General features: G+C 54.5%; 2 protein-coding genes across 2 annotated transcripts in view; one reads left to right on the forward strand and one right to left on the reverse strand.

Moving 5' to 3' along the window:
* Window positions 1-1,687: 1,687 nt before the first annotated feature.
* On the forward strand, window positions 1,688-6,077 carry PKIG (protein kinase (cAMP-dependent, catalytic) inhibitor gamma). Its single transcript, XM_006881557.1, has 2 exons — window positions 1,688-1,838; window positions 5,998-6,077. The coding sequence occupies exons 1-2, from the start codon at window positions 1,688-1,690 to the stop codon at window positions 6,075-6,077; spliced, it is 231 nt and encodes a 76-aa protein (XP_006881619.1).
* A 1,860-nt stretch (window positions 6,078-7,937) lies between these two features.
* ADA (adenosine deaminase) overlaps window positions 7,938-24,575 on the reverse strand; it is a 39,381-nt gene continuing 22,743 nt past the window's right edge. Inside the window, exons 4-14 of the mRNA XM_006881724.1 lie at window positions 23,981-24,042; window positions 16,696-16,818; window positions 14,598-14,741; window positions 13,774-13,889; window positions 12,064-12,191; window positions 10,654-10,725; window positions 10,474-10,575; window positions 10,204-10,268; window positions 8,783-8,912; window positions 8,067-8,169; window positions 7,938-7,966 (exon numbers count right to left, since the gene is read on the reverse strand). Coding sequence (XP_006881786.1) covers window positions 7,938-7,966; window positions 8,067-8,169; window positions 8,783-8,912; window positions 10,204-10,268; window positions 10,474-10,575; window positions 10,654-10,725; window positions 12,064-12,191; window positions 13,774-13,889; window positions 14,598-14,741; window positions 16,696-16,818; window positions 23,981-24,042 — 1,074 coding nt within the window. The remainder of the gene's footprint in view (window positions 7,967-8,066; window positions 8,170-8,782; window positions 8,913-10,203; window positions 10,269-10,473; window positions 10,576-10,653; window positions 10,726-12,063; window positions 12,192-13,773; window positions 13,890-14,597; window positions 14,742-16,695; window positions 16,819-23,980; window positions 24,043-24,575) is intronic.

Consider the following 24,575-nt stretch of genomic DNA (forward strand, 5'->3'; position numbering starts at 1 on the left):
GACTCTGTCTTTAAATACAAACCAGAACCACCGCCTTCAAGTCCATTTCTACTCATAGCGATCCTGTGGACAGAGCACACCCATGTCTAAGGGTTTCCTTTTGGCCAGCAGCTCAACATTTATTACACAGTGCCACCAACGCCGTCTGCCGTGGTGGAAAATCACAAAGCGTCTCCATGTTCCTTTCTGGGGAATGGTGAGCTAAACGGTGGCCCTTCCAAGTGTGCATATGAAAATCATGTGGAACGAACCTTACTGGCTGTTTTTCTAAAGGGTTTTCAAAAACAGACTCTAAGAAGAATTGTACACGTGATTCTGAAGTGGATTTCTAATGTATACGGCTCTTCCTTATATAAGGTTGGGGTTAACTAACTCTTCTCCTCTCTCTAGGCTGTGTTACCAGGCTCCAGGGCAGTCACCCATCGTTTCTGTATAACAACTGCTCATTTCTTCCATTTGCTGTGCACCTCTTATTCTGGACTGTTGTAGTACAACTAATGCCTAGTCATATGTTCCTTTTAAACAGTTCTTTCCTTCATCTCTTCCAATGCAGTGTTCATTATTTATTCTTCTTAGTTTCCCCCAAAACCTTCATGTCAGTCCTGTTTTAGCGGTGCTGTGCAGTATTTGTCAGCGCAGGACTTTGCTCCGATGCGTTTTGCCAGTGCCCGGCGGATATAGTGACAAATGTATAGACCTAGTTCTCAAGGACTGTCTTGGGGCGATGATGCTTAAATATGTGTATCTCCAAACTCTCTCCTTGCCATTGAATGGGAACCAACTCAGAGCTGACCCTCCAGCAGGTTTCCAGAGGCTGTAACTCGCATGTGAGGAGATGGCCCACCTTTCTTCCGCGGCGCAGCTGATGGAACCAGATCCTTTGGGTGGGCCACGTGACTGACTCATCATCCACTAGGCCACCAAGCTTCCCGTGTGCGCGCGCGCGCATGTGTGTGCTGTACATGTCTATATCTAGACAGAGGGGTTTTGTTTTTCCTCCCAAGGAAATGGTTCATGTCTTTGTAGAGACAAGTCCTGGGTCTGTTGCTCAGATCTCAAGGTGAAGGCTTGAGGGAGGCATGAGGCCGGCTGTCAGCAGGCAGATGGGGTCTCAAGCTGTTTTCTTTGGAGCTACAGGCTTCAGAGACTGAACGTGCAAAGGTGGTGTTGGGGAAACAGAGTCCCACACGGCTGGCTTTGGAGAATGGTGGGTCCAGTGTCCTCAGATGCAGCCACTGGGTTAAATCTGGAGACCAGGACAGCCGGCTATAAATCTGTCAGCACGTTCTCCCTTTGCCAGGAATCCAAACATAAATACCATGCAGGTCACCCCTCTGAGGAGGCCTCCACCTAATCAGATAAGGCTTATCACACCTTTACAGATCTGCTTGTAATCTCGCTTTAGTAACTTTGTAGAGGTTAGAATTTACCACACGTGAATAGTTAACATTGTACTGAGGATTGACGCCCGGTGTTAACTGTGACAGCTGAGAGACTGAAAGGATGTTCTTTAACATCATTGGCAGTGGGTGACTGGGAGGTAGAATTGGGGGTGACCTGCCGGTCCTGGGTACTCTGCTCTCTGTTCACTGATGTTTCAGGAGCAGGCTGAGGCCCCTGAGCACTGTGTCTGGACTCACCCTCAGTCCCCTGTCCTCCCCACAGGCCCGAGAGCGATGCACCAGGCATGATGGAGGTCGAGTCCTCCTACTCGGACTTCATCTCCTGTGACCGGACAGGACGTCGGAACGCAGTGCCCGACATCCAGGGAGACTCCGAAGCCGTGAGTGTGAGGAAGCTGGCAGGAGACATGGGCGAGCTGGCCCTCGAGGGAGCAGGTGGGTCTTCTGTACTTCCGCATGGGGCAGGTGTGCCTGCTGGCCTCCAGGCCTGGCCTCTGTGTCCCAGATGCTCACCCTTCTCGTGGTGCAGACCCTGGGCCAGGCTCCAGGGCTCTGGTCGGGGAGGATCCCAGGCAGATGTTGGAAGAGAAGGCAAGGAGGAACATCTCAGGTCACAAGGGGACACTCAGGTGGTCATCCTGGCTTCCCGCTCCCCACCCGCTTAGTCCACTCACAGGTCTGCTTCTGCCTCCATGCTGGGGTCCCCACGTCACCCCCAGCCGCACTGGCCCAGGCTCCTCAGCTGTCCCCTGACCGACAGCAAGAACTAGTCCCGCCCTCCCCGCACCCACCCCGGCCCTCCCCACACCGCCCTGGCCCTCCCATCCGGCCTGTGCCACAGAGCGCAGGCTTGGTTTCTCCTGCCCTGTTCTGACATGATTCTCACAGGGTCCTCAGGGACATCACACCCAGAGTGAAGCCGACCTTGTCACAGCGTCCTTCCACTGCCTTGCATAGGTCTGTGACCCTCTGACTCCCTCCTCCAGGCAGGGTCACCCCCGAGTTCCCAGGAGTAGCATGAGAACTTGGCCCATGCAGGTACTATCCCCTCCCCCACTCCTGCCACGCCCCTGGGCTGATCCTCACGCAGAGCCCGAGGCTCCCCTCAGGACCCTTCACCCCACCTCTGCATCTCCTGCCCACCATGGCGGCTCCTTCTCCTCACCTTCCAGCCCCTCACATGGCCCTTCCTGAAGGCTGAATGGCATCGCCCAGTTACCTGACCTGCATCATTTTGGACAAGGGTCCCCTGTCCTGTCTGGGACACAGCATAGGTGCTTGGTGACCACAGGCACCAGGGAGTAGACAGGGCAATGCAGCATTTCCTGCCCCATTGCTGCCTGGAACCCCTCCCCATCTGTCCTCTTCTAGGCTCTGAGCTCTACTGGCCAGTCCTAGCCCCTCCCTGAGGAAGCCTTGGTCCTAAGTGTACAGGGTCCTCTATTCCACCTCACCATGCGGTCTGTCCCTGTCTGTCCCCAGCTGAGAGCCCTTGACCATTGCTGGCCAGAAGTAACCTGTGAGTTTACACAGAGTGATGTAGGGAGTGTGGAACCAGCCCTCTGAGGCCTAGAGAAGCTGGGTAGTTTGGCCAGAATTGCCCAGTCAGTGGACAGTGGCACCTCGAGAACTGGCTTCCTGCAGAGAGCCATCAAAGAGACCCAGCTCGGCCCCCAGAAGGCTGTCAGCCTTCCCGGCTTCGTACTAGCCTTCTGGAACCCCATGGGCCTTACTTACCCTGTGGCTCCAGGCTGCCCCCGCCCCGTGCCCTGAGAGTGCTGTGCCCCAGCCCCTGCTCCCTCCATCCCTCCTTCCTGTCTGCTCCAGCTCATCCCTGGAGGCCCGGCCTCTGCTCAGTGGAGAAGCCATTGTTAAGCCAGGCCTGCCCCTCAGAGGGGGAGCACCTCCTTCTGCGGCCTCTGTCAACTCCCAGTGCCCCTCCTCCAGACGGCCTCTCCAGCACTGGACCCACGTCTGTGCCCGTGCCCGCGGTGCCTGGCGGTGTTTGGCATGTGATGGAGGGGTCCAGTCACTGACTGAATAACCAGAAGCCCAGCTGCCACGCCGGGCATGCAGCCAGGGGCACCCGCGAGCTCCTGTAGTCGTGTTTGCTCGCGGCCCCTGCTGCTCTGCCGGCCTGGCCCCTGTGCTCTGGGAAGCTTTGTGTCTGCGCCTCAGCAGTGGTCGCTTGGGACGCACTGGCCTTTCCCCTCCCTCGTCCAGCCTGAGAATCTGCGGGGAGTGTTCCAGGTGCATCCCTTTTGTCTGCCAGGCGACTGACAGTTAAAGAGGAAACTAAGGAAAAGAACAAGGCTCACCACAAAGAAGTGAATCACTAATAGTGGAACGCCAGTGGGGGAGGCTGGCGGGAGACCCCATAATTAGCAGTTCCCACGCCCGTCTGGACCAGGCTCAGTCCAGCGGGCTCACTGAGGGAGGGGGAATAGAGTCCAGGTGCTGCCCTAGAGATTCAGTTCCTTCAGGCCTAGCGTGGGCCCCAGGGGTCTCTTTTTAGAGATCTACAGAAGGGAAGGGGGAGAGGTCTTAGCCTGCCCAGGAAGCCTGGCCTGCTGGCCCTCAGGCCCGCGGGCTCCTCATGTAAACACTCCTGTCAAATCGTCATTGTCTCACACATGCTTCCTTGTGCAGGGAGCAGTGCTTTCCCCCACCGCCCTCCACCCGCTGTCCTGAGAATGAGAGAGGAACCCGGATAGCATGGGAGGGGGGACAGCACTGCCCAGGGCTGTCACCGCAGACACGCAGCTCAGAGGCTGGCCCCAGGGAGTCCCTGAATGCTATTTGGAGAAGGGGCTCAAGGGTCGTGGGAGAGGCCAGGGCTGGCACAGAGAAGTCCAGCCCTTGCTGGAGCCGTGCCCACGTGCCAGCAGTCTGCACACATGCCCAGCACACACCCAGAGCCGCCTTGAGGAGAGGCCACTCTTGCCTTGTAGATATGGAAGCAGAGGCTCTCAGAAATGAGAAAGAAAAGATCTGCTTGCGGCCCCACCGCACGTGAACGGCAGGGCTGAGGTTACCGGGGAATGTAGAGACGGCGGCCCTTCCTGCAGAGCTAGAGATTCAAGGCCAAATAGGGAAAATGTGTCCAAAGCCCAGTCTGGTGCGTCAGACTCCTCATGGGTTGGGGATCCCTCTAGGACCAACCCTGGGCTGCAGGTAGCTCTCCAGGACAAGAGGGTGCTGGGGGGGGTGCGGGTGAGGGAGTCTGTCAGGGCAGAGTTTACCTCCAGACATTGGGTCCTGCCCACACTGCTCGTGACCACTAGCCCCACATCTAACGCTGTGGTGAGGGCCAAATGAGGTAATGTTGATACTCGCCTTAGAACCCTTGACAGGGCGCTTAACTGGAAGAAGTTCAGTCTAGTGGCAGAACTGCTGGGTGTTTGGCAGTAGGCACAGCACTTCTACTTGATCCAGGCAAACCTGCCTCCCCACCTCCAAGCCCACGGAGCCTTAGTTTCCTCATCTGAATCCGGACCCGCACCCGAGCTCCTGGGTTGCTGCTGGATTGCAGGGGAAAAGCTTTTTTCCCCTCCTCAGTCCGCAGAGCTGGGCAGAGGGGCCTGGCTCGCCTCCTTCCTGGAACAGCTGAGCCCGCAGGGTGCGAGGACAGCAGGCAGGTGTCCCTGGGGCTCCGGATGTCACAGGTCACCCACAAGTGAGAGTCATGCCACTGGCCTAGCTCTGTCCCCCAGGCCAGGACCTCATAGTGCAGCCTGTAGGAACTGACCCGATCGTCACTCTGCCTGCGGGGCCCTGAACCAGAAGGCCCAGGAGTGAACATGGCACCTCCTAACTCCTGTACTTGGTCTGGAGGTTGGCAGGGCCCATGTGTTCTGTCTGCAGCAAAGCTGGAGGGAATCTGGGTGCAGGGACACAGGCCCGTGCCCTGATTCACCTCTTCCCACCCTGTGTGCCACCAAGGTCTCCAGCAAGGTGGGCATGGGGAGAAGTGTGGGGGCTACCAGAACACACTCTGTGGGAGACCGTCCCCCAGGATACACTGTCAGCACCCACAGGCCTCCCCTACGGCCTCAAGAACGTTGTGGCCTTGATACAGGCTGCACCCTGCACCCCACTCGGCTGACTCCACTAGGGCAGTGCTCTTCACTGAGCCCCGAGGTCCTGGGGATTCAGCAGTCACCCTGTCCCTCTGGGGACCTTCCAGAGCCTCTGTGCCGAGCCATCTCTTCCCTCACCGTTAAGATTTAATTGAATAATGACACTGCTCTGGGAGCACTGGTGGCCTAGTGGTAAGACGCTGGACTGCAATCCCAAAAGCATGTGGTTCAAATCCACCAGCAGCTTCATGGGAGAAGGAAGGGCATTCTCCTCCCATGTGATTCACAGCCTCTGAAACCTCACTGAAGGGTCGGGGGTCGGCTATGAGTCCGTCCCGACTCTACAGCACAGAACAAATGACACAGCAGTGTGTCATTTACTGTGTACCATAATGTTACAGACCGGACACAGGTTCCCTCTGGCCGCTCCTGTCCTGCCCCAGTGCTGCCCCCAAGCTGGCTGGGCCCTGCACTCATGCACCTGGGTACACACCACCTCTTTGTCTCCTTTCCAGAAGGACAGGCAGAGGCGAGCACCCCAGACAAGGCGGCGAGCACCCAGCCCGAGAGCAGCGACGGGAGCCCCTCGTCCTGAGTCTGACCTTTTTCGAGGAGGTAGAGAGACCTGCTGTCCCTCATCAAGGGGAGCCCTGGAACCAGCTCGGGAGCCTCTTCTGAACCCTGTGTCCCTGGAGAGCCTGCCCCCCAGACCCCAGGCTAGACTGAGTGGCCACAGGGCCTGCCCTGGGAAAGCCCTTTGCCCCACCAGGGCTCCCCACGCCCTCCCCACGGGCTCCCCGCGCCCAGTCCTCTCTCCAGATGCTAACTGCAGGATGTTATTTATTCAGCTGGTGCTGGGACTTGGCTGGGCCCTGCCTGCCAGAGAGGCTTCCCTTTCCATGGGAGGCCTGGGCAGGGACCACATCCCAACACCAGCCCCTTCTCCCCACCCCCGACCTTCGGGGACAAGACCTTCTTATCCCTTTTTTTAAAAAGTACTTTTAAACTTTTTAGATACTTCCCCCCCCCTCCCCCCATAAAGGGAGAGAGTTGACAATCGATTCCCTTTTATTTGGAAGCTATTTTAAGCTAAGTCCATTGGCCATCTATGCACCCTTCTGCCAACCCACATGTAGGGAAGGGATTCTGTGCTCAAACCTATCTGACCAACAAGATAAGTGGCACCTCGTATCTGGGAAATAAACGCAGATGGTTGAGTGACCGGCTCGTGATTATTTCTCCAACAACCAGCCATGGTGGAGTGGAGCCTTGTTCTTCTACAGCTCATCACAGTAAGCAGGGCCTTGCCTGCCTCAGGCAGCCAACAAGGCCAAGTGTGAAACACCAGAAGATGCAGGGGCAAGGGAGCTCTGGTGGCCTAGTGGCAAGAAGCTGCACTGCAATCCCAGAGGTATGCGGTTCAAATCTGCCAGATGTTCTGCTGGAGAAGGAGGGGCAATCTCCTCCTGTACCAGTCAGATCTGACTTGATGGTACAGACACAAAAAATAATATTTTTTTTTCCTTTTTAAAAAGAAGATGCAGGTGCACACAGAGGCTGTCACTGCGCTAATCCAATGATCAGAGTGTCCTCTTTCCATCTCAAGCCCATCCGGGGGCCAGCCCAGTTCCAGGGACCCAGGGGAAGGGTTTTCCCTTTGAAGCCCAGAGGAGGTAGAGTTTAGGGCCATTTAAGCAGACAGCTCATCAGGAGACCTCCTCTCTCTTCAGGGGAGGGCAGGTGCTGTTACCTGGGCACCCAACATCTGAAGTCCCATCTCAGCCTCCAACAGACCCATGGGGGGTCCTGCTGCCAAAACTCGGGTCCCTTCCACTCTCACCCCACCAAGACCACCCACCACAGCACGTGTACACAACGTTAGCCACAACAGTAGACACCAGTATCTTTATTGAGCACCAGATTCTCAGCATAAATCATCAGAGGAGGAGGGTTTCCGATTCCACCAAGCCGATCAGCCCCGGTCCCAGCCCACTGCACATAATCAGAGCAGAGCCGTGTGGCCACGCCGAGGCACACGCGTGTGCGAAACAGGCGCACAGGAGTGCAGAGCTTTAGCTAGCTGCCGACATCACGGTTTTCCTGGAAGGAATTAAGGGGAGAATGCCGGTGACTTGGCACAGGCAGACACAGCCACAAGGCAAGACTCAGCGGTAGCCATGGTGTTCTTGGGGCTGTAGCCCTACTTGCTGGGGCAGAGAAACAAAGATTTGGTGGTTTATAGTGCTTGGGACTTGGCCCGAATCATTGAACATCAGAGCCAGAGAGGAACCCTCCATACAGATGAGGACCCGGAAACGAGTTGCTGGGACCTGCGCCCAACTCGCTGCCCCTGGATTCCAGCCACCTTAGAGGTCTCTCCCTGCACCCCCACATCCCGGGGCTGCCAAGGCCTTCATCAGCCCTTGTGGGTGGCGTTGTACAGAGGATAAACCCATCATGGAGCCTGACGACACAGCACTGGTGCTACCCAGAGAGGACGGGTGTTTTGCCAGAAGGGGGTCCCACTGGAAACCAGTCCAGGGCCCCGGGCAGGGCGATGCTCTGGAGCTGGACAGGAACGTACCTGAATCGACCGGCGCCGTCATTCCATAGGCCTTATACAGCACATCCAGAACCTCCTTCTTCTCATTCTCTGGGAGGAAACTGGACTTGGCCGCATTGATGTTCTAGAAGAGCCAACAAAGGCAACATGGGACCAGAGTGCATAGAACAGAGACACTGAAAGCCGGCCGTATCATGCAGCCACTGTCCCCAAACATGAGGCTCAGAGGGGACGGGCATGTGAGGCCCACAGCAGCAGGTGTCCGAGCAGAGACCACATAGCTCCGTGTTCTCGGTGTGACGCTCACTCGACCATTAAGAGTGACAAAAAAAGTTCTCCACCTCAGCGGTGTGGGAGTGTGGGGCCTGGGAGACCTTCCTGCGGGGACTGACTCGGGTCCCACGACTACACAGGCCAGGCTTCAGCCTGCGACCTATGGGATAGTCTGAAACACAGGAAATATCTCCTAGCTGGGCGTATCTTTCTAGAGAATAAACAGCTTTCAGAGTTCAAGGTCACTTGACCCAAGCCAAAAATAAACCAGGTCTTAGACCAGGAGGTGAGCCCAAAGTGGTCCCTCTGAAAGACCTCTCACCCTGGCTGGCCTTGGACGATCAAGCAAACTGGCACCTTGTCTTCAGAAGCCCCCGCCCCCGGCTCGGACCATCAGGCCGGTCAGGAAAGAAGGGGACCCTCCAGGGCTCAGGGTCAATGCCAACGGCGCTCACATTACTCACCAGTCTCTTAAACTCCTCTTCAGTGAAGCCCATGTCCTGTTTGGTCATTTTGTAATCAGTGTCCAGCGTGGACTTGAATATGAGAGGGTCGTCGGTGTTGAGTGAGTAGTTAGCCTTGTCATTTTTGAACCTGGGTAGGGATGCGGGGAGAGAGGAGACACGGCTCCCTTTACTTTCCTGCAAACAGTTTCTGCACTTTCACCCACTTTGAGTGTCCTGGTAAACCTAGACCTGGAAACTCTCATCTTCATGAGAGAGGAAGAAACAAATTCTTGGGTGGCTTGTTCAAGATAGACTGTGCCATGAGATGCAAGCCCGCGTCTCTGCAGGCCCAGACCGGGGCTGCAGGCAGTGGCAGTGTGCAGCTGTGGAGCTGGGCAAAGGCAGAAGGGTCTGCTCCCACCCCTCAGCCCCTGCACTCCACTGGCAGCAGTCCGAGGAGTGGGGTCTGTAACGTGCCCTGCCCACGATGCTCACCAGGCTCTCCCGGATGTCTTTGTGAGACCTTTAGCCACCATCCTGTTAAACACAATGAACTTGGCCTGGTTCTTTTTCACGCTTCAGTGGAGCAGCATTTGGTACTGCTGACTGTTTGGTACCTCGTGCCTTGACTGCTCAGAAGCTTTACTTGGGTTTGCTCCTACCTGACATTTCTTCCGCTTGTCCCTCCAATGTCACTCCCCCCTGCCCCAGCCGGTTCCACCCTCTCTCTCCACATATCTCCTGGGATCATCTCTTCACCTTCACACACTGTATCTTTGGGCAGATGATTCACAGACTGTTCTCCAGCCCATGAGCCTCTCCACCTGGACATCCCACAGGTACCTCATACTCCACTTCTAAAAACACTTCGAGAACTTTCCAAGTTCTCAGGACCATGTACTTGGGATTCCAGAGCCCAAGCTGCTTCCCTTCTCACAAGCTGGCACCTGCCACCACTGTACAGCCTGATGAGCATCGTGGGCAGGGCACGTTACAGACCCCAGGTTCACTGGCCTGGCTCTGGGAAAGGCAGCTGTGCCCTCCTGGGGGCCGTGGTCACAGGACAGGCTGAAGCAGACAAGAGCCTCCTAGTTACACAGGCCTGGAGACAAGACTGCAGTGTGGCAGACCTTCTGGGGGGAGCGGTGGAGGCTCACAAGTGCCAGGAGGTCCCCAGGGCCAGGAGTGTGTAATGTGGGCAGGGGACACTGGCCTTCCTGATGCCTGTAAGGCAGAGTAGGAGACCCGGGACCATGACAGTTGCCCTCAGGCCAGTGGGCACTCCACTGAAGCCCAGCTCTGCCAGTCCATTTCATAGCTGGTGACCTCCGTCGAGTCAAAGCCCATCTCTGAGCTTCAGTACCGTCATCCGAATCTCCTCCCCACCTGTGGCTTTTCCCTGTGCCAAACTGAGGGTGTCCCAGTGGGTCGGGCCTCACCGAATGACCGCGTGCTCGGTCCCCATCTTCCAGGCGCCTGTGAGGTAGCTGGACCAGGGGCAGACCTGCAAGAGCAGGCGTGTGGCTGTGGCTGACATGGGCACCCCACTGGACCCCCAACACCTCACCCGCTCTAGCCCATCCTTGCCGTGGTCTCTGTGGGCCTCCTGTCATGGAATCCTTGTCTCCAAAGCCCTTTTCTTTGACGCCCCAGGACCCCTCCTTTGGCTCCTGCGATCTCGGCAGCCCCCACACCCCCCATTCCCTCACCTCAAAGTGCATGTTTTCTTGCAACAGCCTTTGGTAGAGGGCCTCGTCCTCCAGGGTGTGGTAGCCATGGCCTAGTCTCTCCGTCTTGAGCAGGTCCACAGCCTGCAGAGAGGCAGAATAGAGGGCAGGTACGGGCGGTGGGGAGCAGGGGGCAGGGGCCCACGGCCAGCGCCTCCTCACCTCTTTGACCACCTTGGCAGAGCCAACCTCCCCAGCATGCACGGTCCGGTGAATGCCGCTCCTCACGGCCTCCTGAAAGGGGAAAGCCAGGTCACTGCACCCAGGCAGCCTGGCCTTCACTCCGTCGCAGGCCCGAATGTCCCCCAGCCTCCACCTCTGTGGTCAGGCCCAGCTGGGGCTAACACGGTGGTGCACTTGGTCCTCGTTTCTGAATATTTAAATGTAAACTCCACTGCCTGGAGTTGAAATGGAGGTATTCCCACAGCAGCCCCATGGGACAAAGTAGGGGTCCTCCCACAGCAGCCCCGTGGGACAAAGTGGGGGTCCTCCCACAGCAGCCCCATGGGACAAAGTGGGGGTCCTCCCACAGCAGCCCTGCGGACAAAGTGGGGGGTCCTCCCGCAGCAGCCCTGAAGGACAAAGTGAGGTCCTCCCATAGCAGCCCCATGGGACAAAGTGGGGTCCTCCCACAGCAGCCCTGCAAAGTGGGGTCTTCCCACAGCAGCCCTGCAGGACAAAGTGGGGTCCTCCCACAGCAGCCCTGCGAAGTGGGGTCTTCCCACAGCAGCCCTGCAGGACAAAGTGGGGGTCCTCTCACAGCAGCCCTGCGGACAAAGTGGGGCTCATCAGGCAGCCAGGCTTTACCAAAGCAGAACAAGGGGGTCCAGCCTGTCAGCCTTCATTAGGAGCCTAGGGCCCCCCTAACCGCGCTCCTTATTTAAAGACAGCTAACAGGACTGGCTCGTTACTGTGCCAGGCACTGGGTAGACGTGCATACATGTTAACCACAGGTGACAGCCACATCGTACAGGGGAGTGGTGTTCCCCAGGCTCAGGAAGGTGGTGAGCAGCAGGACCAAGGACAAGGTGACAGAGTGTGGAGCGCCCTGTACCCCTGCCTTGTGTGCCCTCCCCACAGGAGGCCTGTGAGCAGGCTGGAGGGACCCTTAGACACCTGGAGCCACTCTGCTCTTGGCCGTGCTGCTCACAGAACAACGGCCTGTCACCCAAAGTCACAAAGCAACTCCCAGGCAGAAGCTGGCTCAGACCCATCCCCGCATCCCCCAGGCTCTCCACTGTGCACCAGGCTCTCCACTTGACAGCCCTGGTGGCATCACAGTTAAGTGCCCGGATGCAGACTACAGCGGTTCAAACCTCGCTTCACCCAGTGATGCAGCAGGAAGACCAAGCAGTGCTCTGCCAAGATGCAGCCTAAAGAAGGCAGGGCGGTTCTGGTCGGCCACGTGCAGCCACCATGGGTGGGAATCGATTCTGTACAGAACCACACCAGCCTGGCTCACATGTCCTCAGAAACCCAGAGACCTCACCATTCCCATGTGTGGGCCTTTCCTACAGCAGGGGGACAAGAATGGCTCACCAGGGTCCCTCCCGCTCTCCCCAGGGAGCCCACCTCGTAGGCCTTCATGTGGCCTTCGAAGAGGCTGCTGTCCTTGATGGTCTCATCTCCCGCAAGGTCAATGGCCACCACCGTCTGCTGCCAGTACTTCTTACACAGCTCCACCACCTCAAGGGACCAATCTGTGGGCAAGATGTTCCTTGGTCTTGTCACCAGTGCTGCTGAATGACCTTCTTTTGGGCTCTCCTAATCACTCCACCCCAAGGTCAAGGCCAGGGGGGCAGACCCGCCACCACAGGCTGCTGGCTGGGTGCTCCCTGGAGCCTGGTGTTCCCTCTGTCCAAGGGACCCTCACACCCCTACCAGGTCAGGCCTGGTCCTGTGACACCAGCACATAACGTGACAAGCGCAGGCCCTAGTCTCAGTCACTGGGCAGGGCCAGCCCGTCTCTCCCTTCCTTTGCCCACCAGAGCCCTCCAGGTGGGTGCACCCCAATCGGCAGAAGAGGGTAGGGAAGCCCACAGACTGCAGGAGACAAAGGATGTGGTTTGACAATAAAACCAACAACTGATCTCTCCCTTGAGATGCTAAAGGGTCTGGCAACAGACGGCACATCAGTCATCATGAAATATTTTGTAAATACACAAATGAACGCAGGCTTGATGTCAGAAGCCCTGGGATCAATTCTGTGGTCTTTGTGCCCTCCTGACCGAGGGTCAAGAGGATTTGTCTCCCTCTGCCACGGCTTCCTCAGCTGTCAAGGGGGGCCAAGCGGTGCTCAGTCTACCACACAGGCTATGAGCACGAGGAAGATGCTTCCCAGGGGCTCGGCACTCGCCATAGGTGGTGGTTACAGCCCTGTGCTGGGTCCTCTCTAGGAGGACGCTTCCCAGGGGCTCTGTACTCCCCGTGGGGGGTGGTGATAACCCTGTGCTGGCTTCTCTCGGGTCCTCGACTGAGCAATGTCAAGCAGCTCTGTGAGACATGTGACTGCAGTCAGACAAGGAGGTGTCTTGCCTAGGGCCAACAGTGGGGCTGCCCCACTCCGGAAGGTCAAGGCCACATATCTCATCAGAGTCAGTGGCAAGAGACACTCTCAGAAGTGTGAGAAATGGGACTTCCCACAGGTTCTGCGGCCCAGCCTGGAGGAGGCCAGGCCCGCAGGACCTCAGGGGAGACTGAGCCAATCAGAGAACCTGGCTCAGATTTTTAAACTATTGCAATGCTTTTGGTCTGGAGTCTCCGGGAGGTCCCGGCCCACAGACTCCAAAGGCGTAAACAGGGCTGCCTAGGGGGGAAGTGCACCCAGCATGCTCCTGAGAGGCAAGCATGCCGACACTTCAGCTCACGTATTTTAGAGATGTTGTCAGGAGGGGGCCGGTGCTTGAGAAAAGAGCTCACCCTGACAAAGGTGGACAAGGGTCAGAGAAAGAGGTGACATGACACAGTGACTGTGATCATGGACTTGAATCTGTCAGAGGTGGTAAGGACGCTGCAGGGCAGTGTGACGTTCAGAGCTCTTGTGCACAGGGTCCCGGTGAGAGGTAGTCAACGTGAAGGCACCGAACAACAACACAGGTCATGTGATTGTCACTGCCACACACACACCCCCCCCCCCCGGGGGAAGCAGGCCTGCCACCAGGAAGTTCTAAGCCTGACCAGCAGGGTGGCTTTGGAGGGTGTCATAGAAGAGGGGGAGTCCAGATCACCAGATCTAATGGCAGCTGGAGGTCAGGGTAGCAGGCAGATGGTCCATGGACTCACCGGGCATGTGGCGCATACAGCACAGGATGGACCGGGCCTTGATCTTGAAGTCTCGCTCGCCCTCCTGCAGGCCCTGGTTCACGAGGTATACTACCTCGTCTGGTGTGAGGTCCCCTCTGTGTGGGGAGAAGGGCAGGGATGGGCCTGAGGCAAAGGGAAGGTTGAAAGGATAGATCTGGGCAGGTGGCAGGGAGGAAAGGGGAAGAGGGATCCAGGAAAAAAGGCAGAGGGAAGAAGAAAGAAGGTGGGCAGATAGCCCAAGCCCTGGACACACCCTTCCCAGCTGCCTGCGCACCAGGAAGGAACAGGGGTGGGGGAGTGGGTGACCCAGGTGGAGAGCACTGCTCATCTCCTGCCTGGTCTGAACCTCTTAGAGGCTCCTGGGGACACCACCTTCTTATTCACAAATATTAGACTCATGGCTCAGAAGGGGCAGAATTATTGAATGCCACCCCCCATCGGGGTGCACTGAGGGGCAGGAAAGAGCCTGACCAATTTAATGTAAAGCGTCAGTACAATGACCCCTGAAATCCAGAGTGAAGGAGTTAACATCTGACCACAGCAGGAGTCCAGGCCCAGGAGCTTGTGCGACAGGATGCAGCAGAGAGCTTCCACCCAAGGTCACAGCATAAACCCAAGGGCAGCGGTGGGAACCGCATCTCTGGACAGCCTTAAATCCCACCCTTCTAGGGCCATGGACCAGATGGGGCCAGAACAGAGTTCTATCTGGGGCAGGGACGTGGCCTGTCTGGCCTGGGGGTCTCATTCAGGGTGGGGCCATAGCACACACCCCCCAGGCACAGCCCCTCCCTGTCGTCACTCACTCAGCCTGATTCCAGGGGATGGGGTGCACTTTGGAGTTGGCCAGCAGGTGTGGGCTGTAGCGCACCTCCACGTACACCACTCCCTCCTTGGCCTTCATTTCAACAAACTCGTAGGCAATCCTTTTGATGGCCTCCCGGCAGCCCCTGGGAGGAGGAGGAGGAAGAGGAGAATGGGTTGGGGACAACCTTCCCACAAGTCACCTGGGAGCTCCGGGGACCACAGGCTCTTCCCAGCCCCCGGGTGGATCACATTCATCTCTGACTGTAACCCCTCCACCCCCAGCGCGGAGCTCGGGGCCCCCGCTGAGGAAGACCCGGACATCAGGCAAGTGAGAGATTATGTCCAACTTGATTTCCAGAGGCTGTTCCAACCCTCACCTGCCCCACTGTGGCTCAACCATTCCCTGTCCCTGACTGGCAACCCTGCCTCTCTCCTCACCCTTGGAACTCCGCACACAGTGGCTCACACCATTTTCAAAAACAGAAATGGAAACATTTGTGCTGCTTCTACTCTAAGCTGTCAGGAGCTCTGGTGAGCTTGTGGGCAAGGAATTGCATTGCTATTTCCAAAGTAGGTGGTTCAAATCCACCAGCTGCTCCTCAGGTGAAAGACAGGCTCTTCTGCTATTTACAGCCGCTGGGTCAATTAGGAGTCAGTTCTGACTTGATGGCACACAACAACAACAACTTCCTCCCAAGGCCGGAGTGTCTGCCCTGCCAACCTCCCCTCCCTCTTCCATTCCACTGAGTCACAGGCGCCTTGGAAACCCAGCAGGCTCATTGTCATGGCATTGCCTTTGCAGCCCTCTGTCAAATCTTCCCTCCTCCACGCAGACCTCAGCTCAAGCATCACCTCCTCAGAGAGGCCCTCCCTGACTACCTTCCTGTAAATGGCACCTCCGCCATTCCCTCTCCCTCCTCCAGCTCTATTCTTCTCTATCCTGCTCATGTCTACCTGGCTTCATACATCATTTCTCCACCAGCTGATTTTCTGCTTCTCCTACTAGAAAGTAGGCTTCAGGAGGGCAGGCTCTCAGTTGAGGGGAGAGAGCCTAGGACATGTGGCCGCTCAAATACTTGTTGATTGACGGAAGATGGCTGGCAGGAGACAGAAATAAGAAAAAGGCAGACAGACAGGAAATTCCAGAAATTCTGGGGTGGGAGAGGCCCCCTGGGGCTCAGCTATGGACCAAATCCTGCTTCCCACAATTGCCAGCTGTGGGACTGTGTTCAGATCTGTTGTACAGGGAGGGTTGCTGTGAGTTGAAAACAACTCCATGGTCCCTAACAACAGCATCATTAATATTAACATTATTAATATTAACACTATGTCCTACGTACAGGGTTACAGTCTGTCATTGGTCGATGTTACTCATTCGCAGATGTTCAATGTTATGTTTTACTGTTTAAAATACTGATGTATATGTTTCATTTTAAAAACAGAACCAGGAGCTTCAGTTGCTCCAGGACACGGACCCAAATGCTGGTTGCTCAGCTCAAGTCGATAAGCAGGTTTAGAATGCAGGGAGAAGACACCAGGAGAAATAAAAAAGGAATAGAGAAGGAAGAGACAGTCAGCTCTCGGGAATCTTCACTCTAGAAATGCCGTCTCCATTCCAGAGACAATCCAGAACCTTCTACACGTGGCGGCGTGACCACAAATGCCAACAGCATCCAACTCTTCCTCATCAGAGTACACTTTAATGGCCTGTGTACTCTTCTATGTATTAAAATGAGCTTAAATGTAATGGTTCCAACCCCCAAAGACATATAAGGACCACATTTATAAAGAGACTTCTAATAAGAGGCAACATAATAATGAAGGCAACAAAAATATGGGTTCAGTAATAAAAACAGGGGGAGGAAAGTGAGGTGTTTGACTTATATGAGAACTGACTTAGGACAAAACTGCTGGACCAGAACCCCGCTCTAAGTTGGGGAATTCCTGTACTAGCAAGATGCTCTCCTCACCCTTGTACTTTGCCACTTCTCCATAGAAGGCGGCGGCGTTTCAACCCTGTCCAGAAGGAAAAACCAAAACCCACAAAATACCCATTTCAGTGAGAAGCCTCAGGGCTGGGGGTGAGGGACCACTCACGCGATAGCAGGCATGTAGTAGTCAAACTTGGCCAGGAATCCCGGGAGCGAGAGGGGCTCGTCCATTCCTATGATCTTCTCCAGCTCCTCCACTGTGTAGGCCGGGAGGGTGACCCCTCTCTTCCTGGGGACAAAAAGTGATAGGGATGCATCAGGCACATGCGCAGACCTCCAGACCTCGGCACGAAACGGGCTCTCAACCCAACTGCTCCCATTGGACAGATGGGAAAACTGAGGCCAAAGCAGGAACAATCCTTCCAGCACCTCATGCCTCCAGACACTGACAAGTCAACAGGGAGTATGCGCGCACGTGCGTGCGTGTGTGTGTGTGTGCGTGTGTGTGTGTGCGTGTGTGTGTGAAAATAAACAGAAGTCAATGTTCACACACAACTCCTGAGACAAGAGAAAATGGTAGGACAAGCCTGTAACTTCCTCTTCAACCCCAGGAGCGGGCAGGGCCAGCTGGTTCTGGGCCAGGCCAGGGGTTATCAGGGGCAATAACTGCAGCATCACAATACCCGGGGCAGGCGCCAACGCCCAGACTTCCCTCCTCCACCCTCAGTCTGGCCAGCACATCAGAGAGCCCTGGTCATCCCAGGATGCTGGGAAAGAGCCTGGCAGGTAGGTGAGCTGTCTCCAGCTCAGAAGTCTCGCCCTTACCTGCCACCTCTGCTCTCTAACTCTGCCAAGTCTGCCCCAGCCCAGGGCATCACTCTGCACCTGTTTTCCCACTTTTGAGATGAAAGAGCAGCGGTCAAGGAGGCCACGTAAACACTGTAGATTTAGGGACAGAGCCCAGGATGGGAGAACAGAGAGGATCACTGGGATGCAAGCAATGCAGAGAACAGAAGAAGCTTCAGAGAAATCCCTACAAGGAGCATCCTCAAGGACACGAGAAGAGACCGCACCCTTAACGTAGAACCAGGACGCCTTCATTTAAAAGGGAACATTCCGAACAAAAGGGAGGAGGTCACCCACACTCATTCATTGCCATGAGTCAGAAGCAGCTCACAGCTGACCCTCCAGAGGTTGTCAGAGGCTGAAAATCACACAGGGGAAGAGAGCCCGTCCTTCTCCCTCAGAACGCCACCTGGGAGGCAGCAGCTCAACTCTCTACTGACTACATGGCCAGACCTCCTGTTTGGAAATTTTAAAAAGCCTGGGAATCCCAGAACACTTGATTGTACTTATGAGAAACCTATACTTGGACCTGGAGGCAGTCGTCAGAACAGAGTCAAGGAAACACCGCATGGTTCAAAATTGGGAAGGGTGGGTGCCGGGAATGTGTCCTATCTCCATATCTTTTCATTCTATATGCAGAACAGATTATCCAGGAGGCTGGGCTCTATGAGGAGAAGTGCGGCATCAGGATTAGAGGAAGCCTCATCGACAGTCTGCATTATTCAGATGACACAACCCTGCTTGCTGAAACTGAGGAGGGTCTGAAGAGCTTGCTGCAGAAGGTCAAGGACTGCAGCCTTAAATATGGATTGAAGCGCAACATCAAGAAAATAAAGATTCTCACCACTGAGCCAACTGGCAGCATCATGATAGATGGTGAAGAGATTGAAATTATTAACAGCTTTAGTTTGCTTGGGTCCACAATCAACACTCTTGGTAGCAGCAGCCAGGAAATTAAAAGACAAATTTCATTGGGAAAGTCTGCTGTCAGAGACCTCTCCAATGAACTGAAGAGCAACAGTGTCAGTCTGGAGACTAAGGTGCACCTGATCCAGGCCATAGTCTTTGTAATTACTTGCTATGCATCAGAGAGTTGGACAATGACTAGGGAGGATAGAAGGAGGATTGATGCTTTTGAGCTTGTGGTGTTGGAGAAGAGTATTACATATACCATGGGTTGCTAAGAAAATAACAGGTTCCTCCTGGAGAGGGTTAAACCAGGCTGCTCCTTGGAGGCAAGGATTCTGAAGCTTCATCTGACATACTTTGAACATGTTGCAAGGCAAGACCAGGGACATCATGCTTGGGAGGGTGGAGGGACAGCACAAGAGAGGAAGAATCTTAATTAGACGAACTGATTCCGTGCTTGTGGTAATGAGGGTAGATGTGTCAGAGACAATTGGCACAGGATAGAGCAGGGTTTAGGGTTGTTGTATATAGGGCTAGGAGTCACAGGTGACTCAATGGCATATAACAACAACAACAACATGGCAGCAACACTCAGGATACAGTTAAAGGCATGGCAGATGCTGAATCAATCTTCCAGAACACAGAACAAAAAGACAGTGAGATGAAACCTGGGAGCAAGAAGTTAAGAAAAGAGAAGATTGCAACAAGAAGTTCAAGTATTCAGGCATCCACAAGGTGGGACAGGAAGTAGAGAGGAAGAAATAGTCAAATAAATCAGAATTCAATGTGTGCTAGCCCTTGAAGAGTTTCTCTTAGTAAACATTAAAAAGTCCACTACATAAGGATGGGCAATCTCCTCCCGGGCGATTAGCTGCCTCTGAAAACACACTGGAGGGTCAGCTATGGGTCGGTTCTGACTCTGTGGTCCACAACAACAACAGGACCTGTGTCACAGCTCTGAGTGTGCCTCCATCCCTGCCCGTGGCCCAGGCCCTGCAAGTGCCCACCAGCCTACCCAGCAGTCCACACACGATTTGGCTTGAGTGTCCAGGGAGGGGATCTTGGAGGAGAGGTCACTGATGCAGAGGGGTCGGGTGGGAGAGGGGGAGGGGGAGGAGGAGGACACGGGCCGGGGATGAGCAGTGCTCAGGGCTGCAGGCAGGGAGGCAGGAGGGAGCTGGAGGGTCAGCGGCAAGGGGTCAGGAGGAGGATGAGCCAGGAGGCCGGCAGGCCAGGCTGCAGAGGTCCAGGCTCAGTGCTAAGAGGCTGGGATGTATCCTGGGAACACCGGGAAAGCCACAGAAAGAGCTTCATTAGGCAGGGGTGTGGCACCGAGTGATTTACCTGCTGAAAGGTTCACCCCGGCTGCAGGCAGGGAACAGATGGGGGGAATTAGAAGACGAACAGAACCAATCCCACAGGGGGCAACAGTGAATGTCCAAGTGGAGGCTTCTCAGGCTGAGCTCTGTTCTCATCCTCAGGGGTCCTCACCAAAGCCCCCAGCGGGGGAGGGGGTATCCCGTCCGTCCACAATCCATCCTAGTGGGTGAGCCCCCCACAAGGAGCTCAGCTTTAGAGCTGATGGGGTGGGAGGCCCAGGCTTTGGGTCAGGCAAAGGATGCCAAGAAGTTCCTTTTTTACCACACCACCCTGTGCAGATGTCCCCAGATACCTTATCATCCCCCAGCAGTGAAACACAGATATTTTCTCTGAGGGGTACAAGGAAGATGAAATGAGGATATTATTATGGGAACACAATGGATTCTAAAACTAGACAGTCGTGCTTGAATCCCAGCTCTGGTACTTAAAGGGTGTGCAGCCCTGGGAGAAGGTATCTAATCTCTCTGTGCTTCCTGTTTATTTTTTTTTTTAATTTTAGTTATTTTTTTTTTTTATGTGTGTATCGTCAAATTGGATCTGACTGGTACAGGAGGCGACTGTTCCTCCTTCTTCAGCAGAGCATCTGGTGGATTTGAACCGTGCACCTCTGGGATTGCAGTGCAGTTTCCTGCCACTAGGCCACCAGAGCTCGCCAGGCCACCAGAGCTCGCCTCTCTGTGCTTCCTAAGTAGAGAAAGACCCAGAGAGGACTCAGCAGGGAGGAAGAGGAGGGCAGAGAGGGAAAAGGCTTTGTAGGAACCTGGGGGCCCCATGTAGACTGGCTCTGGGCTTAAATGAGAGGGGAGCAGGGGAGGGATTTGAAAAGGTTTCTGACCAGACTCATCTGAAGAGCACTGTTTTGAGTACAGAGCTGTGTCAACAGTGGCTGGGGGACATGGGGACCAGCCCAGATGCCACTGCAATAGAGTGAGCAGTGAGGTGGCCCAGGGCAGGCGTGAGGATGGGGCTCGGACAGGTCACACTGAGCATGTGCTGTGAAGAGCTGAAGCTGTTGTGAAGCCGACTTGACTAAGAGCAGAGAGAAGCCTCAGAGGGAACTGAAAGAAGTGGGGAGGACAGAGTTAAGGGGGGGTGAGAGAAGGGGTGACAGATGTAGGTGAGGGTTCAGAGGTACCCATATTTGGGTCCCGCTCGGGTCCCTGAGTCAGCCTGAGACGCCACAGCAGCGTAAGAAACCTGCCGCCCAGCAGCCCCACAGGGCGTCCCTTCCATTTCCCTCGGCCAAAACACTCCCTGCTCCTGCTCCCACTAATGAGTGTTCTATGACCCTTTAATGAGCACCCCAAGATTAGATCCCATCTCGCTCCCTGATAGAATATCCTAATTTCCTCATTAGGGGCCCCGCGGCAGTGACTGATGGCTGGATGTGGGCAAAGGACAGGACAGATAGGCCACGAAGGCCTGGCCCGCACTCAGCTTGAGGCCTAACGTTGTACCCAATAATAAGCATGTCACCAAGTGCCATTTACGCAGCACTTAGTCGTGTGGGCCAGGCCCTGAGCTCAGGCCTTTGTGTGTTACCTGACCTAAACCTCTACCGGGCAGGTGGGATGGCCTGGACGGGGCCATGGACTCTCGGACCAGAACACCAGGGTTCCTGACTCAGCTTCTGCTCTCTAAGCAAGTGGTTGTACACGTGTCTGCAGCTCAGTGTCCTTATCTGTAAAATGGGGGTACTAACTTGATCCAAGCTATGGTCTTTGCAATTACTTGCTATGCATCAGAGAGCTGGACAATGATTAAGGAGGAGAGATGAACAATTGGCGTCTTTGAGTTATGATGCTGGAGAAGAGTATTGAACACACCATGGACCATCAAGAAAACAAAGAGGTCCATCTTGGAGAGGGTGAAACCAAGCGTCTCCTTGGAGGCTAGGGTTTTGAAGCGCCAACTCACACACCTTGGGTACATGGCCAGGAGGGACCACCCCTTGGAGAAGGACATCATACTTGGAAGGGTGGAGGGACAGTGCAAGAGAGGAAGATCTTAGATAAATTAGACTAGATCTTAGATGAGTTAGACTGATACAGTGACTTGGACAATGGGGGCTGAATGTGTCTGAGTCAGTGAGACTGTCTCAGGACATGGCAGGCTTCAGGGCTGTTGTACATAGGGTCACTATGAGTTGGAGGTGACTCGACAGCACATAACAACAACACTACCTACGTCCCAAGTGGTCTTAAGGATTCAATAAGTTAACTCAAGCAAAACACTAAAAAAAGCGGTATTCAGTGCATATTGTTGTGTGTACCACAGTCAGAACCGACCCATAGCTGACCCTCCAGCAGGTTTTCAGAGGCAGTTAACCACACAGGAGGAGATTTCCTACCCTTCTCACACAGAGCAGCTGGCGGCCTCGAACCATGTGCCTTTGGGACTGCAGCACTGCTTCTTGCCACTAGGGCTCTCTATTAAATCAATGGCTGCTTCTTGGGGTATAAGAAGATCATCAGAGGTATGATGAGATGGAGAGAAGCATTTGCTCGAATTCTCTCTGGGAGGTAGAAGGGATGTCCCTGAGAGCTGGGCAAACATCCCAAGATGTCCAGCTCTTTCTCCCTCTAAAACAGGGCTATATTGTGTTGGCAGCGAGGGTTTACACAGCGTTTCAGGTTTCCATTTAACGATTCCAACACAACTCATTGAGCAGTATCACTCACGTCCAGCACAGTGTGTGAACATTCTCATTCTTTCTGTTTGAGTTGTTCTGTTTCCATCAACCATCTAACCATGTTCCTGCCCGTTTACAGTCTCATCTTTGTTCTGTGGGAGCTGCTCATGGGCCGGGCTCACAGGGGAACCCAGTACACAAAGCGAGAGCTTTCGTGTTGTGAGCCCATCTGTCAATGAGCTGAAGGCGGCCACAGGTTCAGCTCTCACCCCAGGTTTAGGGAGACTCTCAGGGCATTCTCCTGCCCCGGCCAGTCCAGGAGGTCCAGCTTCTGTTTATTTGTTTTAGAAGGTTGAGGTTCCGCTCCACACTTGTCCCTCATTCTATCTGGATCCTCTACCGTGGCCCTGGGTGGCAGGTGTCTAGATAACTCACAGGATGCCGGTTTACGGAGCAGAGTTCAAATGAGGGTCCAGAGCTGAGCTGCCCAAGACTACGAGGGCCATGCTGAATCCCTTCACCTCCAAGGTCAGTCTTCAAACAAGTGAGCGATGCAGGCCTGTTGGTGGTGAGGGCAGGGCAGGAGGGCCCCTCACTTCCCAGCCAGCTCTGGTGAGAAGGCCTTAGCTTTACTCTCAAGTGACAGAGGCTAAGAGCACAATGAAGAAATGGTGTCGTCTGGATTTGGATGCAAGTCCACTGGTCCCCAGTGTCCTGCTCTCAAGTGCTATGAGCCCTTGATTCCTGGGAGGAAGGGGACGCACATCCTCACCGAAGGAAGCTGGGGACCCCTTTGGCCTCCAGCATGCAGTGAGAGCAGAGGCAGGAAGTGGGCCACCAGGAAGAAGCAAGTGTTTGGGCCAAGGATGGGGAGGTGCTTCTGCGTGTCCCTGATCAAGATGCTTAGAAGTTTCAGAGATCAGACAGCCTGACTCCACTTACACGTGTGGCCCTGGACAGCTGTCTTCATCTCTCTGAGCCTTTCTCTCCCTCCAGCAGACTGTGATGGGAAGGCCCTTCCCGTCAGGTGGCAGATTGTTAAGTGTGCTGAACAGGTGACGACACTCAGGATACGGGCTCAGCTTCCTGTGTGTCACCTGCCACAGGTTCTCAACGTGCCAGGATCCAGAGATCAGCTCAGCCCTGGGAGCTCCCATCTCTCCTCTGCGCGTGCGTGTGTGTGTGTGTGTGTGTGCGCGAGCGCGTGCGTGCATGTCCACAGGGGCAAGGCATGTAAGCTCAGGCCTGGCTCAGCTGACAGTAAGAAGACAGTCAAGGGAGCTTTGGTGGCCTAATGGCAAGAAGCTGCACTGTAATTCCAGAGGCACGCAGTTCAAATCCACCAGATGCTTTGCTGGAGAAGGAGGGACAAATTCCTCCTGTACCATTCAGATCTGATTTGATGGTACACACACACACACACACACACACACACACACACACACACTCTTTTTTTTTAAAAAAAAAAAAAGAAGACAGGGTCAACAGAACTGAAAACAGAAGACTTGGGCTGTGGGTCTCCATCTCATAGCTTAGGTCTCCCTATCCCCATAGAACCTTTTGTTTCCTAGGCAGGAACTAGCTGGATTCCCACAAAGAAACAGGAAGGAATAGGGCAAGCCTGGAATTGGCCTCTGGATACCACCCAATTCCTGGGGAAGTTACATCTAACCTCTGGACTTACTTGCCATAGTATAAGATGGTTTCAAGCTTGATGGCTCCATCCAAGTGGACATGGAGTTCCACCTGAAAGGGGACAGGAGAGGAGAGAAAGAAAACAGAACCCTCGTAAATCCTGGAGGAACTTTCAGAAAGTTAACGTATAATCAGATGATAATTATAATTAAAATTATAACAATGCGCCACCACTTACCAGATACTTACCAAATAATCATTATCAAATGCTGTGCACACACTATCTTGTTAATTGCTCAATTATTCTATCTCTTTCATAACTAAATAATCATTATCAAATGCTGTGCACAACACTATCTTATTAATTGCTCAATTATTATATCTATCTCTTTCAAACTGAGGTTCGGAGGGTTTAAATGACTTGTCCAAGGCCAATGATCAAGGCTACATACAAGTAAAGGAAGCAAGAACCCAACCCACACCACAACAAGATAAAGGTAAATAATCCAATAGAAAAATGGGCACAGGATATGAACAGGCACTTCACCGAAGACGACATTCAGATGGCTAAGCAGCACATGAAGAAATGCTCAAAATCCCTAGCCCTAAGAGAGATGCAAATTAAAACAACTATGAGATATCAT

This window comes from Elephantulus edwardii, unplaced genomic scaffold (genome assembly GCF_000299155.1).
Source record: "Elephantulus edwardii isolate Elephantulus edwardi_28Jun2011 unplaced genomic scaffold, EleEdw1.0 scaffold00015, whole genome shotgun sequence".
Taxonomy (NCBI): Eukaryota; Metazoa; Chordata; class Mammalia; order Macroscelidea; family Macroscelididae; genus Elephantulus; species Elephantulus edwardii.

Bases quoted from the DNA above. Each gene is read 5' to 3' on its own strand.
- PKIG (XM_006881557.1), top strand. From the start codon at position 1,688: ATGATGGAGGTCGAGTCCTCCTACTCGGACTTCATCTCCTGTGACCGG. The intron at 1,839-5,997 runs GTGGGTCTTCTG...TCTCCTTTCCAG, and splicing joins GCTGGCCCTCGAGGGAGCAG to AAGGACAGGCAGAGGCGAGC.